The 14780-nt window shown below is 33.1% G+C and overlaps 1 protein-coding gene across 7 annotated transcripts in view; it reads left to right on the top strand.

Moving 5' to 3' along the window:
- The window catches only part of LOC128857181 (programmed cell death protein 4), a 67282-nt gene extending 59117 nt beyond the window's left edge, over positions 1-8165 (top strand). For all 7 annotated transcript variants that reach the window (XM_054092810.1, XM_054092815.1, XM_054092813.1 and 4 more), the window contains one exon: positions 7807-8165. In XM_054092810.1, coding sequence (XP_053948785.1) covers positions 7807-7879 — 73 coding nt within the window. In that variant the 3' untranslated portion in view covers positions 7880-8165. The remainder of the gene's footprint in view (positions 1-7806) is intronic.
- Positions 8166-14780: the final 6615 nt, after the last annotated feature.

Raw genomic sequence — 14780 nt, 5'->3', positions numbered from 1 at the left:
CACGGATCAAGCCGTGAGAAGATAAATTGAAAGTGGCTCAAAATGAATCATCCTATCGGAAGATTTATAATCTTTACAAATGGCGTCGTACATCAATCATATTTGAACCCTCTGAACTAAACAACTGGATAGCTGTAGTATACAAACAGACAGCAATGGAGCGCGTAAAGGTCAAAATGAAGCTTCCCATACCCAAAATCATTTTTATTTAGTAGAAAAGTTATACAAAAACAAAATCGGATGACTAATTTTGCGCCACCTTGTACCTATGTATGTATTTTTTCACCTATTAATAAGTTTCGCCATGAATTTTTTACAATGTAGGGATCCCAGGTTCTTCTTCGTCTTAATTGGCGCGATAACCGCTTACGCGATTTTGGCCGAGTTTAACAAAGCGCGCCAGTCGTTTCTTTCTCGTGCTAACCCCGGCGCCAGTGGCAACACACCAAGTGAAGCCAAGTCCTTCTCCGCCTGGTTCAGATTTTCTTCATTTTGAGAAACTTTTTTTTTTTTTTTACAAGTTCACTCTTACAGCTTCAGTTTGTAGAATAAATGGACTTATAGTATATTTTATTTTGGTTTTATTTCACCTACTTGCCTGACTAGTCTCTACATGGGCTGCTCCTTAAAAAGCAGCTTAATAGCAATAAAATACTTTCTGTTAAGGTCGACATTTCTCAGAAATATCAAAACCGCTATAAGGTATTCCAATTTTCTTTTCTTTTTTTTATTGTTTTTAGGAAATTCTAAAATCGCTTATAATCTATTTATTTGTGAGACAAAAAGATTTTTAAATTTTTTGGATTTTTTTTTAATACATTTTTGTAACCTTTTTTTTAAATTTTTGGAACTTTTTTTTTAATTCGTTGGAATTTTTCATTAAATATTTTTCCTTTGGCTTCACATTTTTCAATTTTATATATATGTATGTACATATATATTTGTTTTAACATTTTTTGTGTTTGCTTTTTTTAAATTGTTTTTTTTTTATTTATTTTTTGTTTTTTTTTATTTTTTTTTTGTTTTTTTTTTTTATTTATTTTTTATTTTTTTTTTAATTTTTTTTTGTTTATTAAAATTTTTTTTTCTTAACTTTTTTTGTTTTCTTTTTTTAATTTTTTTGTGTGTTTGCTTGTTTTAATTTTTATTTTCTTTTTAATTTTTTGTTTTTATTTTTTTAATTTTTTTGTCATTTCTTTTAAATTTTTTTGTTATTTTTGTTTTAATTTTTTTTGTTTGTTTTTTGTTTTAATTTTTTTGTTTCTTTTTTTTAATAATTTTTTGGTTTTTTTTATAATTTTTTTTAACTTTTTTTGTTCTTTTTTCCTTCTAAATTCTTAGATTTTTCTATTTATGTAAATTTTTTTTGTTAACTTTAAATTTGTATTTCTTTCTTAAAGAACATAAATTCTCCAAATAACCACGTAAATACGAAGTAAATCCCTTCAAATATTTCAGAAATATAGTCGTAAAAAATTCACGCCTAAAAATGTTGCGACCTGCATCTTCTAGAATTTTTTAAAATTTTTGGCCTAAAAATATATTCTCTGTACTTTGCACAAAAATTTGTTCAAAATATTTTTGTTAGATTATTATTTTTATTTATTTATGTATATTACTTTCATGTATCGGAGAAAGTTTGACAAATTAGTAGCCGTGCTTTTGGTTTGATATCTTTTTTTTTTGTTTTTATATTTATTCATTTTGTTTTTTTTATTTTATTTTATTAAATTTAATTTTTTATTTAATTTTTAGTTTTTTTAAATTATCTTTACTCCGTCTCGAACGAAGCCAAAGACCTCTATAAATGTTTGTAATATATGCTTACATATTTGTATATAAAATAGCTTTCATATATCAGGGAAATTTAGACCTATAAATATTCACCGCCTTGGTTAGAATTTTTTTTTTAGTTTTTTTTATGTTTTTGTCCAATTTTTTTATATTTTGTTTTTTGTTTGTTTTTTCTTTCCTCGTTTTTTATTTTTTGTTTTATTTAAATTTTTTTTATTTTTGTCTAATTTATCATTTTTTGTTTTTTTTTTTTAGTTTACATTTTTTGTTTTTTATTTATTTTCTTTTATATTTTTCTTTTGTTTGCCTTAATTTTTTCTTTTTTTTTGTCTTAATGTTTTTTTATTAATTTTATTTTTTCTTTTTTAATTTATTTTATGTTTTTAATTATTTTTGTTTTTGTCTTTCCTTGTTTTTTATTTATTTTCTTTTATATTTTTTTGTTTTATTTAATTTTTTTTATTTTTGTTTTAATTTTTTTATTAATTTTATTTTGTTGTTTTTAACTTTATTTTATGGTTTTAATTTTTTTCTTAAAATTTCTTTTAAATTTTTTATTTATTTTATTTAATTTTTTTAATTTATTTTTTATTTCTTTTTTATTACTATTTTTATTTTTTTATTTACTTAATTTTATTATTTATTTAGTTTTTTATTATTTTTAATTTTGTGTTTTTTTTTATGTATTTTATATATTTTATTTTTTATTTACTCATTTCATTTTATTTTTAGTTATTTATTTAATTTTATTTATTTTTTTCTTTTATATATTTTTTCTTTTGGTTTTTATTATTTTTATTTAGTTTATTTATTTTTTTTTAGTTTTTTTTTTTAAATTCGTTCTATTTCGTCTCGCTCGAAGCCAAATACGTCGTCCTCCAATGCGTACATATTCTTATATAAAATAATATGTGGAAATTTTCAATTTGCCTGTTACAACAACAAACATTTTCTACTTAACACCAACCATTTTCTGTCTGAGCAATACTTATTGCGCCACCTCCATCTCCCCGTTGTCATAAAGCTTCTCGTAAACAAGTTTGCTTCGCACGAATTGTATTGATCAGCCGTAATAGGGCAGGGGATGGCGGCAAGCGCTGAACTGCAGCCCAAAATCTCGTTGGAAGTGAAAAATTTGTCGATTGCGTCGATTTGTGCACCAATGAAGGGGTTCGATGAACTTAGGTTTGTGGTAGCTCACTTTTAGAAAACACATAAACAATAAAAAAAACAAAATTGTGCTACCGAAGAAACGCATGAAAACAACGGGTGTGGCCCTTGTTTTCCGCCAACCATGTAACAAAGTTTTGAAATTTCGAGTTAATCGAATTAATTTTGTGTTTGCTTTGTTTTAAATGCCTTTATTGGTTTTTTTGATATATCTTGCGTTTACACCGAATCAACCAGCGGTGACATACTAAGTTGTTGTGCGGCTGTTTGGCGTTTAGCGGTGCAACACATCAAACAGCTGAAACTTACAACCGAATAAACAATTTGGGTCGCTGCTCTGTATTTTTATTTTTGCTTCTTTTTTAAGCTGCGTTACCGGTTAGTCATTATTTGGTTAAGATTTCACATCGTCGATGCTGTTTCAAGCCACCGAGGTGCAAAAAAAATTAGCTTCAAGGCATTAAAGTGATCTGGCGGCGATCTGGCGGCAGTCTAGGTAGGGGTGGTGGGTATCAGCATTTGGCGCGGGTGGCCGGTGCTATCGGCTCCAGTGTGGACAAAACGTAAGCAACAAATGAAGAAAACTAGTTTCAGTTTATGATGGCAAGAAAGAAACGCAAATATGGCAGCAGCAAAACGAAAGAATGACACAAAAAAGTTCAGGCGACGACGACGGCGACGAACAACGTGAAGCAGAAAAGGCTCGCGGTTGCTGATAAATACACATACATACACACACACGACGGCACACGTGCAGTTTGCATTGCAGCCAGCTGTTTTGCTGCTCTCGCTAGTTGTGGATGCGTTAGTTGGTGTTGCTGTGGCGAGTGAGAAAATGAGGGAATGCAAAAAAAGGTCAACGGGTGAATGAACTCCCTGCAATCAGCCAGCTATAGTTCGCCATGACTGTAGTAGTAGCAGTACTCGAGATGTAAAAAGAGGAAATCGGCAAATGTTGAGAGATCAACTGACAGCTCACGCAAAGAAAGCCGATGGCGGTGCGGTACTCAAGAAATTCGCACTGGCCGCGACCGACGAAGTCTAATCGTTTAGATTTGAAAATTCGCTTATTTGTGGTGCGTTGCAAAATGTTTATAGATGTTGGGCTTTTGTAGTAGAAGTCGGTGTGGGGTTATTGAATAACAGACTAAAACTGAAGCACTTAGGCATATACATCACTTTCAATATATACGCAACTTTCCTTCCTCTATTCCTATTCCTATGGTCCATGCAAATCTGCTATTGATCGAAAAGGTCTATTGTGGAAGTATTCTATCAGCTCTAATCTTGGTAATTTTAGGGCAAATTTCACTTCCTTAATCACGAGATTTTACCGATAGTCTAATACTTGGTTACTGTACTTGGCTAGAAACCTCTTGACTGGGGAATGAGAAATGAGCTTGGCGCATTACCTTTGTAGAGAACACCTGACTTGTACACCACAACTCAGATCGTAATTTCGTTGTTCTTTCACAGAGAACGGCAAGAGCGTGAAAGTTTTTGTATGGATTAATAGTTTGACTATCAGTTTCAGGGGTTTCAGCTTCCACGATTGAAGTGAATTTTAGGTTTTTCGATAAAAACTAGAATTTTCTTCAAATGTTTACAAAGCCCAATCGGAGAACTTTTCTGGGCTTTAGATGATCATAACTTCTTGACCTCATTTCACATGGTAAGGACCTAGGCTAAGATTTTTAAGTCAAGTTCGTCACAAAATGGTCGGTTTTTTTTTTAAACTGGGTTTTTTTTTAATTTTTTTTTTTATTATTATTTTTTTTTTTTAATTTTTTTGTTCATTTAGTCATTGTTCCCACGACAGTCTGTTTTACGTAACCGGAACGACCCGGTTGCTTTTTGATATCTGTGTTATTGTTGTTCAATCTGTTTTTTTGTTTTAATTTTTCTTTGTTTTTAAACTTGGTTTTGTTTTAATTTCTTTTTTTTTTTGTAATTGATTTTTTTTGTTTTAAAATTTTTTTTTTTTGAATTTTTTTTTTGAATTTTTTTATTTTTATTTTTTTGTTTTTTTATGTTTTTTTGTTTTTTTATGTTTTTTTGTTTTTTTTTGTTTTTTTATTTTTTTTATTTGGTTAGTCATCGTTCCCACGACCGTCGGTTCTGCTTAACCAGCACGACCCGCATTTATATCCAGTCAAGGATTGTCGCTTCAGCTGCATTCCCCGTATATGTATGAGAAATGTTTATACCGCTACAACAACAACCATAAAAATAATCATGTACATTTATTTTATTTTCCATTTTGTTCATATGTAAAGAGTATTTTGAGACAGTGCCGAATATAAGATTTTTTAAATCCTTTTTTTATCTGGATTATTTCAAATAAATTTTTATTTTTCTCATAAATCGCGGAAAGTAGAAAAAGTTTGTTTTGTTATAAAAATAAATAAATAAATCAATCAATACCTTTCCAAATCCACTTCAAAAATGTTTCCTTGTCGAATATTTTCATATGAAAAGATTTACTAGACAAACGGTATTTATGTAAAGCCTCATTCGAATATCCTGCCATATAATTTCCAAACCTCTGTAATTTATACAGTTACCTGTACCAGTAAATGCGAATTATATACATACCTATATAATTATTTATATTATCCCCACACAAATGCAAGTAACCAGCAGCAACGGTCGAGAAACTGCATTGACCCAATGCGCCTGTAGTGAACTTTGCAATGCCGCTCAGCGAGAAAAGCTCACCTTACGTTGAGATGCACTCGACAATCTGCTGTGTAGAGTTGGTGGTTGTACTTTACGTCAATACGACAAAAGCTTTCGTCTCTGAACCCAGAAACCGGTGCAAGTTGCAACAGCCCACGTTTTGCTACCAATAACAAGGCGAAACAACAACAACAACAACAACAACCTTTTCGCGCGCTTTTCATTCATGCATCCCTGCTATCCGAAATAGTGTAAGTGTGCGTTGTTGTCAAAAGCAGCCAAAGCTGCGTGAGTGAGAGATAGTGTGGGCGGCGGGACGTTGGCGTTGGGTTTGGTCCTACCTTTGGCACTGGCGCAGCTGCCCACGTGGGTGGGAGTGCTCCACCATTTGTGTAGATGCTTAGGTGTGCTTTTGGTATTGTGTTGTGCGCGCGCATTCGGTAAATGCAGCGGCTGTGAAATCAATGCTTCTTTAATTTAATGCAGGGGCTCTTACTTTCACTTTTCATTAACCTTAGCCTATATGGCTGGCTAGCTGGCTGGCTGGCTGTGGAGGTTAATGGCGAATATGCGCCGATTGAATGGAATAAATTTGGCGGTGGTGGTGTGTTGTGGAAAGGGCATTGAAGCGTGTGTGCATTTTTGAGTTTTGTGGACAATAAAAATTTAAAATTTTCAGCAAATATTTGTATGCCAAAATAAAATGTCATTAATAATTGTAAAAGGTATCGCCGTGTGTGTGGAGCCCGTTTCTCCAGAAGTCCCTTGCGTTGATCTTCACTGGTCCTTAGAGATTCATAGAAAATCAATCGGACAAGAGAAATTAGTTTTATTAATAAATAGATAATTTTGTGCCTGATCGAAGCTTTTTTTTTTTTCAAAATTAACAATATGGCGGCCTCTGGAAATTAATTGTTTACAAAAAATCGAAATTTTGAAAAAAAAAAGTCCTTCGACCAGGTAAAAGTTTTTATGTTTTTCAAAAGCAGTATAAATTTTATTGAATTCTGCCAAGCGGTTTTTAGGTTACATTGATCACCAGTTCAGAAAACATAGTTTTGAGAAAAACGCATTGAAGGTTTTTGTTTTTCTTTGTTTTTGCCCGAGCGCCCTTTGATAATTGTTGAATAATTCTAAAAGTATTTGTCGGATTCACTTCAAATTTTCACACAATATTTTTAAGATACTTTACTTTAAGAAAATGCAAAAAATCAAAAAACGTGTGTGTAGCGTAGTACATATAACAGAAGTGAAACTTTCAAGGCAGGGAAAGATGAGAGAGACAGAGACCCGAGAGAGAATGAGAGAGAGAGAGAGAAAAGAATATATATCTAAATAAATTCACAACATAAGGAGAGAATACAAATAGACAAAATTTACAAAAAACTGAGAAGGGTCGACCGGTGTAGGTAAACGCCGGGCACAAACCATGGCAACAACGCGCACTACTCCGAGCGATTATCACCCGCACAAACGCAGCGATTCTAGAATCTCAGCAACGGCACAAATTACCGCACAGCAATACCAATAAATCCGACACCGCAATGGACAGCACTTTATAGTATGCACCAGTACTAGCCAGGAAACGGACATAAGCGCCAAAAAATAGGCTCAAAAAAAGAAACGCCAAAAAATAGGCTCAAAAAAAGAAACGCCAAAAAATTGGGACCAAAAAACGCCCCAAACAGTAGGCACCAAGGAAATATAACGCCAAAAAGTGGACACCAAAATATATTTCCTACAAGTTTACACCAACAAACAAGCGCCAAAAAGTAGGCAGTGTTATTTCTCACTAGAAATTAGCAATCACAAGTAAAAACTCAGGAAAAATAGCCTAAAGTGTATCTAAGATATATATAAGGTATATAGCTCTCTTTCTCCTTTTCCTCTACGTTATATCTTTTTTCTCTCTCGCGGAAGGAAAATACCCAAAACGTTGCACGGCCTTGAAATTTTACTCTGCATTCTCGCTCGTCCATCGACGCCTAAGAAGTTTTACTTCAAAAATCCAATTTTTTGAAAATTCTAACTACCCTTAAGGGGGTTAAAGTGATGGTATTAAATTTTATATTTAAGTGATATTTTATATACAAACAACAACAATTTATCAAAAAAATATATATCTGTAACACTCTCTCTTTCTCTCTTCTTCTTTCTTTGCAGAGGACGTAAACGATTTGTCTCCGAAGGAGACGGTGGCCATATTAAGCCACAAACTATTCCGCTACGCGACTAGTGGAGTACGTGGCTATTAACTATAACTAAAGCAACATACACAACAACAACAAAAACCAGAATCCGAACTTTTTAACCACAAAATAAATGCATTCTTTCTACAAATCAACCGACAAATATTAAAAAACAAAATTAAAAAAAAATTTTAAAACAAAAAAAAGTATTAAAAAACGTAAAAAAAAAAAAATAAAATGAAAAAAAAAATTAAAAAAAAAAAGAAAAAACTCTTACAACTATAACCGACAGCAAAAGTAATAATAAATCAAATAGTATTATCATCCGCTGCTCTAATAAAACCGAGTAAGAACTGTGAGGATAAAACGATACCGACCAGCAACAAACAAATAAGTGAATGCTACAAATTTGAACTACTTCATATGACACACATTTTTCCACACCCACACATACACACACATGGACAGCAGGCGTATAATAAATCGCAAGAAAATCAATCAACGAAGGAGGAAAAAACACTGGAAAGCAAATTTGGTAAAAAAGTAATATAATTGACAACAACAACAAAACAGGAACAAGTAAAGAATACGCACCATTCCCACACGAACCACACCACAAACCTAAAAATAAAAATGTATTGACACCTTCAGTAGTTTTGCTCCAGTTTTTGAGGGGAATGTATGAAAATTATATATAAGTATTTGTTAGTGGCCTCGCTAGTAAATTTGTATGTAATTGGAGCAAGAGAAAGGAACAGGAATAACCAAGAAAAAACAAAAACCAATATGTAATGAAAATATGTAACTGTACTACTCGAAAAGAGCACACACACTGCATAGCCTATCAGCAACAACAGCAAAACTATTAGTAAAACTTAGCAATCAGTAAAGCTTAGCATCAACCCGACACTCACTTTTCCGCTATCATTTAAAGCCCGTTTATTGTAATTCCCTTTTTTATTAATTGAAACTAAATGTAATATTTTTTAAGTCTTCATTGGTATGATTTAGATTTTCGCAAATTTATTATACGCGCCTAATAATGGAGTTGTTTTGTATTTTTACTTAAAAAACTTTTGTAAAAAAAAAAAATAACCAAAAAATTGCCATCCCTAACAATAGAAATTAATTGAACCACATAAAAACAATAGAAGATGCAAAATAAAATAAAAATACACAACACAAAAAACTAAATGAGTATTGCAGTAGTTTTTTTTTTCTTCAGATTTTCCGCGTTGTTTGTGCGACGACGACACAAAGAAATTGCAAATTTGTGTAGTAAAAATGAAAAATTGCAATCTTCTTGAAAAATGTAAATGTTTCTACAAACGTACGTTAAATTGGCAAACAAAAAAACAAAACATTAAAAAAAAGAACAACCAAAAAAACAAAAGAAAAACCATAAGAATATTGTAAAAAAATTGGTGACACAAGAAACGAAAAAAATGCTTATAATTAATTTGGCGCTAATAAGTGGCGAAACAAGCAAAATATACATACACATTTTCGCACTTTTAACTGCATAGCAAGAAACAAAACAAAAAAAAAAACAACAACAAACAAAAAATTTACTCAAACCAAGTAGTAGCGTTGCAAAAATCACCAAAAGCAGCAAAGCGGCTATGGTTTTTATGTAAGCAAAGTTGTATTTTGTGTAAAGAATGAATTATATATGTAAGAGAAGAAGGGTATAATATATACATACATATTTTCTCAATACCGGAAAATGCATGCGCACAAAAGTAGAGAACCGAGAACCAGCAGCCAGTTTTGTTGGTTGGTTGCTTAGCAGCGGAGCAGCAGCTTAAATACTTTTAACAGCTGCGCGCGCGTATTTACAAATTTACATTTGGTGTTAGTCCCTAGAGTGGGTTGAAAATAAAGAAGACGAAGACGAAGAAGAAGAAGAAGAAAGTCAAGAATTTGCGTTACTTCGATTATCATCAATTTCAATACTATGTAAAATTAACTACTTTTTAGAAATACTACATTTACGAGTATATTTTAAGAAGAATGCTTTCTCATAAATTGTATTCGCGTTTTTTTTTTTTTTTTGTGTACTAAAACTAAGGAAAATTGTAAACTTTTGAAGCAATTACGTTTAAGTGTTAATAACGTGACAAATTGCATGCATTCAAAAAACAAGAGAAAATTTATCGCATGCGAATATATTTAGTGAGCATTTAACAAAGAGTCGAATAATTTCTCTCTCATGAAAATAACTCGTTACCTACTTTAAGACGAAAGTTTAGAGTGTAGGAAAAATGTAACTCACCTGTTGTGATGCTGTGTGGGGGAGCATATTTTAAGGAAGCAAGTTAATAGAGCGAAAAATTGCAAAAAAAAAAAGTCTACTCAGTGAGTGACAAACAGATGAATTGTGGCAAAGATAGAAAAAAACGCAGGTGCGCAAGAGCGAAATTTGATAATTACATACAAATAGATGGGGTAAAATATGCGCGCATGCATGCATTTATATGTTTGTAATTACGCCATGAAAAGGCGATTTTCTTTGTTCAATTTTTTGCTATCAAATTTATTAAGGGCACAGATACCTGTAAAATTTCGAAAAAAAAAATTTGTTTTTTGTTTTTTTTGTTTTCATAAAATGTTAATATAATCCTTTAAGAGCAGAGTAGCGGTGCAACGATGTGCGTAAGCTTGAAACATTTTCTTAATTTTGGTGTTTCACCGAGATTCGAACCAACGTTCGTTCTCTCTGCGAGTTCCGAATGGTAGTCACGCACCAACCTATTCGGCTACGGCAGCGCACCTACCATACACACAATTTCGCTAGTAGGTTAGAGGTTAAGTTGAATTGTCCTGTAGGGCGGCAAACTCAGGCTCATAACCCATAGTGATGTCGCATGGGGTGCTTGTGCCTATCACTCCAAAAACCAGAGTGTGTGCTTTTTAAAAATTTTAGAACATCTCTGATTTCTGCAGAACTGCGATCTTCCAGATCACTAAAAAATTGTCAACCTAGAATAATAAACCCACGTGTGGATAGAGTGGATAGAGCAGGACAATGAATGGCACAGTAGTTGCGAGATTGTCTCTTCCTCCACCTGATCAAGACAAGTTCTACAACAGAAGTCATGTGTTTGCACACACATTCTTTGGGCGTGTCTACCTTTTAAGCAGTGCCGCGTTATGACTGAAATCAGTGTGCTAAGACTGTGTCAAGGCGAATTTATTACAGGTGACAGCAAACACATATAAGTAAAACACGCGTAACTTCGGATGCCACCGGCAGCCGATTTCAGTTCGCTCGTTTCACACACTCGTTCAAACGACAACGAAGCAACCTGAGGGAGAGGCTGCATTGATTTTTTTTCTCCCATATATCACTAACACAATCACGGTTTCTTCGTAAGCAAAGCGTTGTCTTGATGACGCCTATTACATCAGCCAATCAGCTGATTCTTTCAAATTCGCTGAGAGCTAGTTAACGGTCTGATACTTGGCCACACCTCTGATTGATGTGGTATAAAATTGGATTGAAGTATAAGATTCGGCATAAGCGCACAGTGTTGCTAAAATTGGTCCAGTTACTTTACTGAGAGTGTCGGCGCTTCTTCTCCATAAAATGCATTCACAATCACGTGGTTAGCAGCAAAAAATCTCATAACTTCTAAACCCCCTTGACATTGCTTAAACGGAGAGGGACAGACTACAAACTCACTTACCGAAAATCTCTAAACAATTTTTCTTTGATATTTGCACTTTTGTCAATTATTTTTTTTTAATATTTGAATTTCTTAAATTTTGTAAATTTTTTTTTTTTTTAATATTTCAATTTCTTAAATTTTGTAAATTTTTTTTTTTAAATATTTGAACTTATTACCATACATTTTATCAATCGATAACTTCAAAAATCGATTATTTCGATTTTAACTGATTTTTTTTTTATTATTTGAACTTATTAAATTTTATGAATTTTTTTATTGCCTTAAAAACAAGTAACTCGCTAAGTTTGTTTATTCTGTGCTGTCTGTCTGCTCTCAAATTCGCCGAAAACAAAGCAGCGGCACTGCGCGCCACCCTGTGTACTCTCTGCAGTTTGCACACTAGGGGGTACCAACAAAAGTTTCCGTTAAATGCTTTACTCCAAAAGAGAAAATTTGAACATACCGACAATTCAAATTTATTTATTAAATAAGTTGCACGTAAATTTAAATTGTAATTCTACAAAAACTTGCTAATTAATGTCGAAATTTATATATTAACTCTTTGTTATGCTCACAATAATGCGAAGTTTTGCTGTAGATGTCACTCTTACAAACACACACACACACACACACGCAATCAATTCCATCGTGCTCTAATAAGCATTTACTTGAAAATTATGCAAATTGTGGACTTGTGGGGGAAATTTCACCCAATAATTATACGCAGCTTCATGCGAAGACACACACACACACATGAATGCGTGAGAGAGTGAATTTTATTCCTAATCTACTCTAACTGTTAACTATAAGCATTTCTTGAAAAACAATAAGCTAATAAAATGAACAGAGCCAACAAATACATTTAAACCACAACAACAGTGCTAAGTTAGCCGAGGCGGCGAGACGTAGTAACAAACATGAAAATCATCAGCATCAGCGGCAGCAGTTCCCTCCATCCTCCATCCTTCATACGTACATACATAAATATCTGCAGGACAAAGAAAAAATGCAAAATTTTGTGACGATAAAGTTTGGCTTACGCACGAAGTGACTAAGAAAAAGTAAAACAAAAGAAAAATAAGTAAATTAAATAAATAAGTCGCACTTATTGTTGAATGTAACTAATAATTACTTTGTACTTCTTTTCAGTTTTGGAATTTCTTTTTTAGAATATATGGTAATTGTAATAAGGAAAATTATGCATAATTTATTTAAATTTAAATAAAATTTTGGCTAGAAAATCGGCTGCTTTTTACTTTTGTTCAACTAAAAAAAAATTTACATATATTATTAGATTTTATGCCTTTGCAAAATTGAAATTCTTTTTTGTATTAATTAAAGTAAAGATCAATAATTAGAAGAGCGAAAAGTGCTGCGCTAAGCGTAGCTTACTACCACTACAGACGTAAACCGCATACTATAAAACTTACTACTAATTCTACTTTTTAATTAAACGTTATTACTATAAATTTGCATATACATAAATACATACATACAAACATATATCTTTAATTATATATATAAAAATATGATATAACAACATACCTACGTATGCTACATATTTACATGTATTTCAACAAAATTACTTACCAAGTAAAAAATAAAGTTCGTACTACATATTGCAAATATTGAAGAATGATAAATGAAGTGCGTTGTTATTTCGAGAAGAAGGGATAGATGAATCTAGTGAGTATGTGAAGCGCTGAGGGGCCTTAGGTGGTAATAGGTAGAAGTGGCAGTCGGTCTTTACACCTTAGGTAATGGGGTTATATAAATAGTTGTAGAGTTTGTTGTTGTAGCAGCATAAACATTCCCCAAGCATATATACATGCGAGGAATGCTGCTGAAGTGACAGTCCTTGGCCGGATATAAATCCGGGTCGTTCCGGTTGCGAAGAACCGACTGTCGTGGGATCTCCTATTTGTCACTAGACGGTTGGGTCGATGCGTAACTGGCATTCGGAAGTGTATAGTTTCGAAAACTCTGGCATGAAATATCAATTGATGGAAACAGTTTTTTCTAATAGCAGACGTCCTTCGGCAGGCAACGAAGCAAACATGCGAGTATATTTTGGGTCCTGAAGTATATTGAGTCATTCGCTTTTTGTTGTATTTATCAATGATATAAGTAGTTGTTTTTCTTCCTTCTGAATGCAGATGAGTTAAAACTATATTCTATATATTCTATTATTTCAAAGCCGACGGCGATATACATAAACTTCAAGCTGATGTTAACCGTTTAGTTAATTGCTGTAGTGTCTGTGGTTGTTGTTGTTGTAGCAGCATAAACATTCCCCATACATGCACGGTTAATGTTGCTGGAGTGACTGTCCTTGGCCGGAGGTAAATCCGGGTCGTTCCGGTTGCGAAGAACCGACTGTCGTGGGACCGGTGTAGTGTCTCTCGACTATCGCTTAATATTAAAAAATGGTTTAAACTCACGTTTTCAAAAATAACTAACATCATTCGTACTTCTTATAACATCGGGGATGATGTACTTCACTCTGTTGAAGAAACCAAAGACCTAGGGGTTGGCTTTTGTTGCACGTTTTACATTTCTTAATCACACAGATTTTATTCTATCTAAAGCGTGCTCTATACTTGGTTTTATAAGAAGGAATAGCTCGAGCTTTACACACCCTATACTTTTAAATTGATATTTACAGCATTTGTTCGATCTAATTACATTAGAATATGCCGTGTTTATTTGGAGGCCTTGCCACCAATTCTCTATCAACAGAACTGAACGAATCCAAAAAGTTTTTCTTAAATATGCTCTCTCTTCCGGGAATTTCTTTGATCCTGTCCCGGCATATAATTTTCGCAAGTGCAAATCAGTGAAGGCTGTGCAACAAACAGCGGCACGCAGAGTTGCTTCAGCCGACCGCACTGTCTCTGGCGCCGCAGTCTTTGTGATCAACGGGGAGATACCCGTCGTCCTCATGGTCAGGGAACGAATGGATGTGTTGGACTCCAAAAAGAAATACCAAACCATGCAGCGGTGGCAAAGCCGATGGGACACTGAAACGAGTGACAGATGGAAGGCGAAACTTATTCCATCAATAGGCAAATGCATCGAAGCATTGAAAGCCAATATTTAAACCACAATTGACGCCATACGGCCAGATTTATTGGAGAGTAATCGAAAACTCGACTGATCGAATGGACGATGTAACTTGTGGTAGCGGCGAACAATTGCCGGAAATCATATTCCAAAAATAAATACCATGAAATCAGCTACCAGATTATAATACAAAAAATGCATTCCAACAATATTT

Source organism: Anastrepha ludens, chromosome 3 (assembly GCF_028408465.1).
Source record: "Anastrepha ludens isolate Willacy chromosome 3, idAnaLude1.1, whole genome shotgun sequence".
Classification (NCBI taxonomy): Eukaryota; Metazoa; Arthropoda; class Insecta; order Diptera; family Tephritidae; genus Anastrepha; species Anastrepha ludens.
Note: the sequence above shows the minus strand (reverse complement) of the source record. Positions and strands in the feature narration are given on the sequence as shown.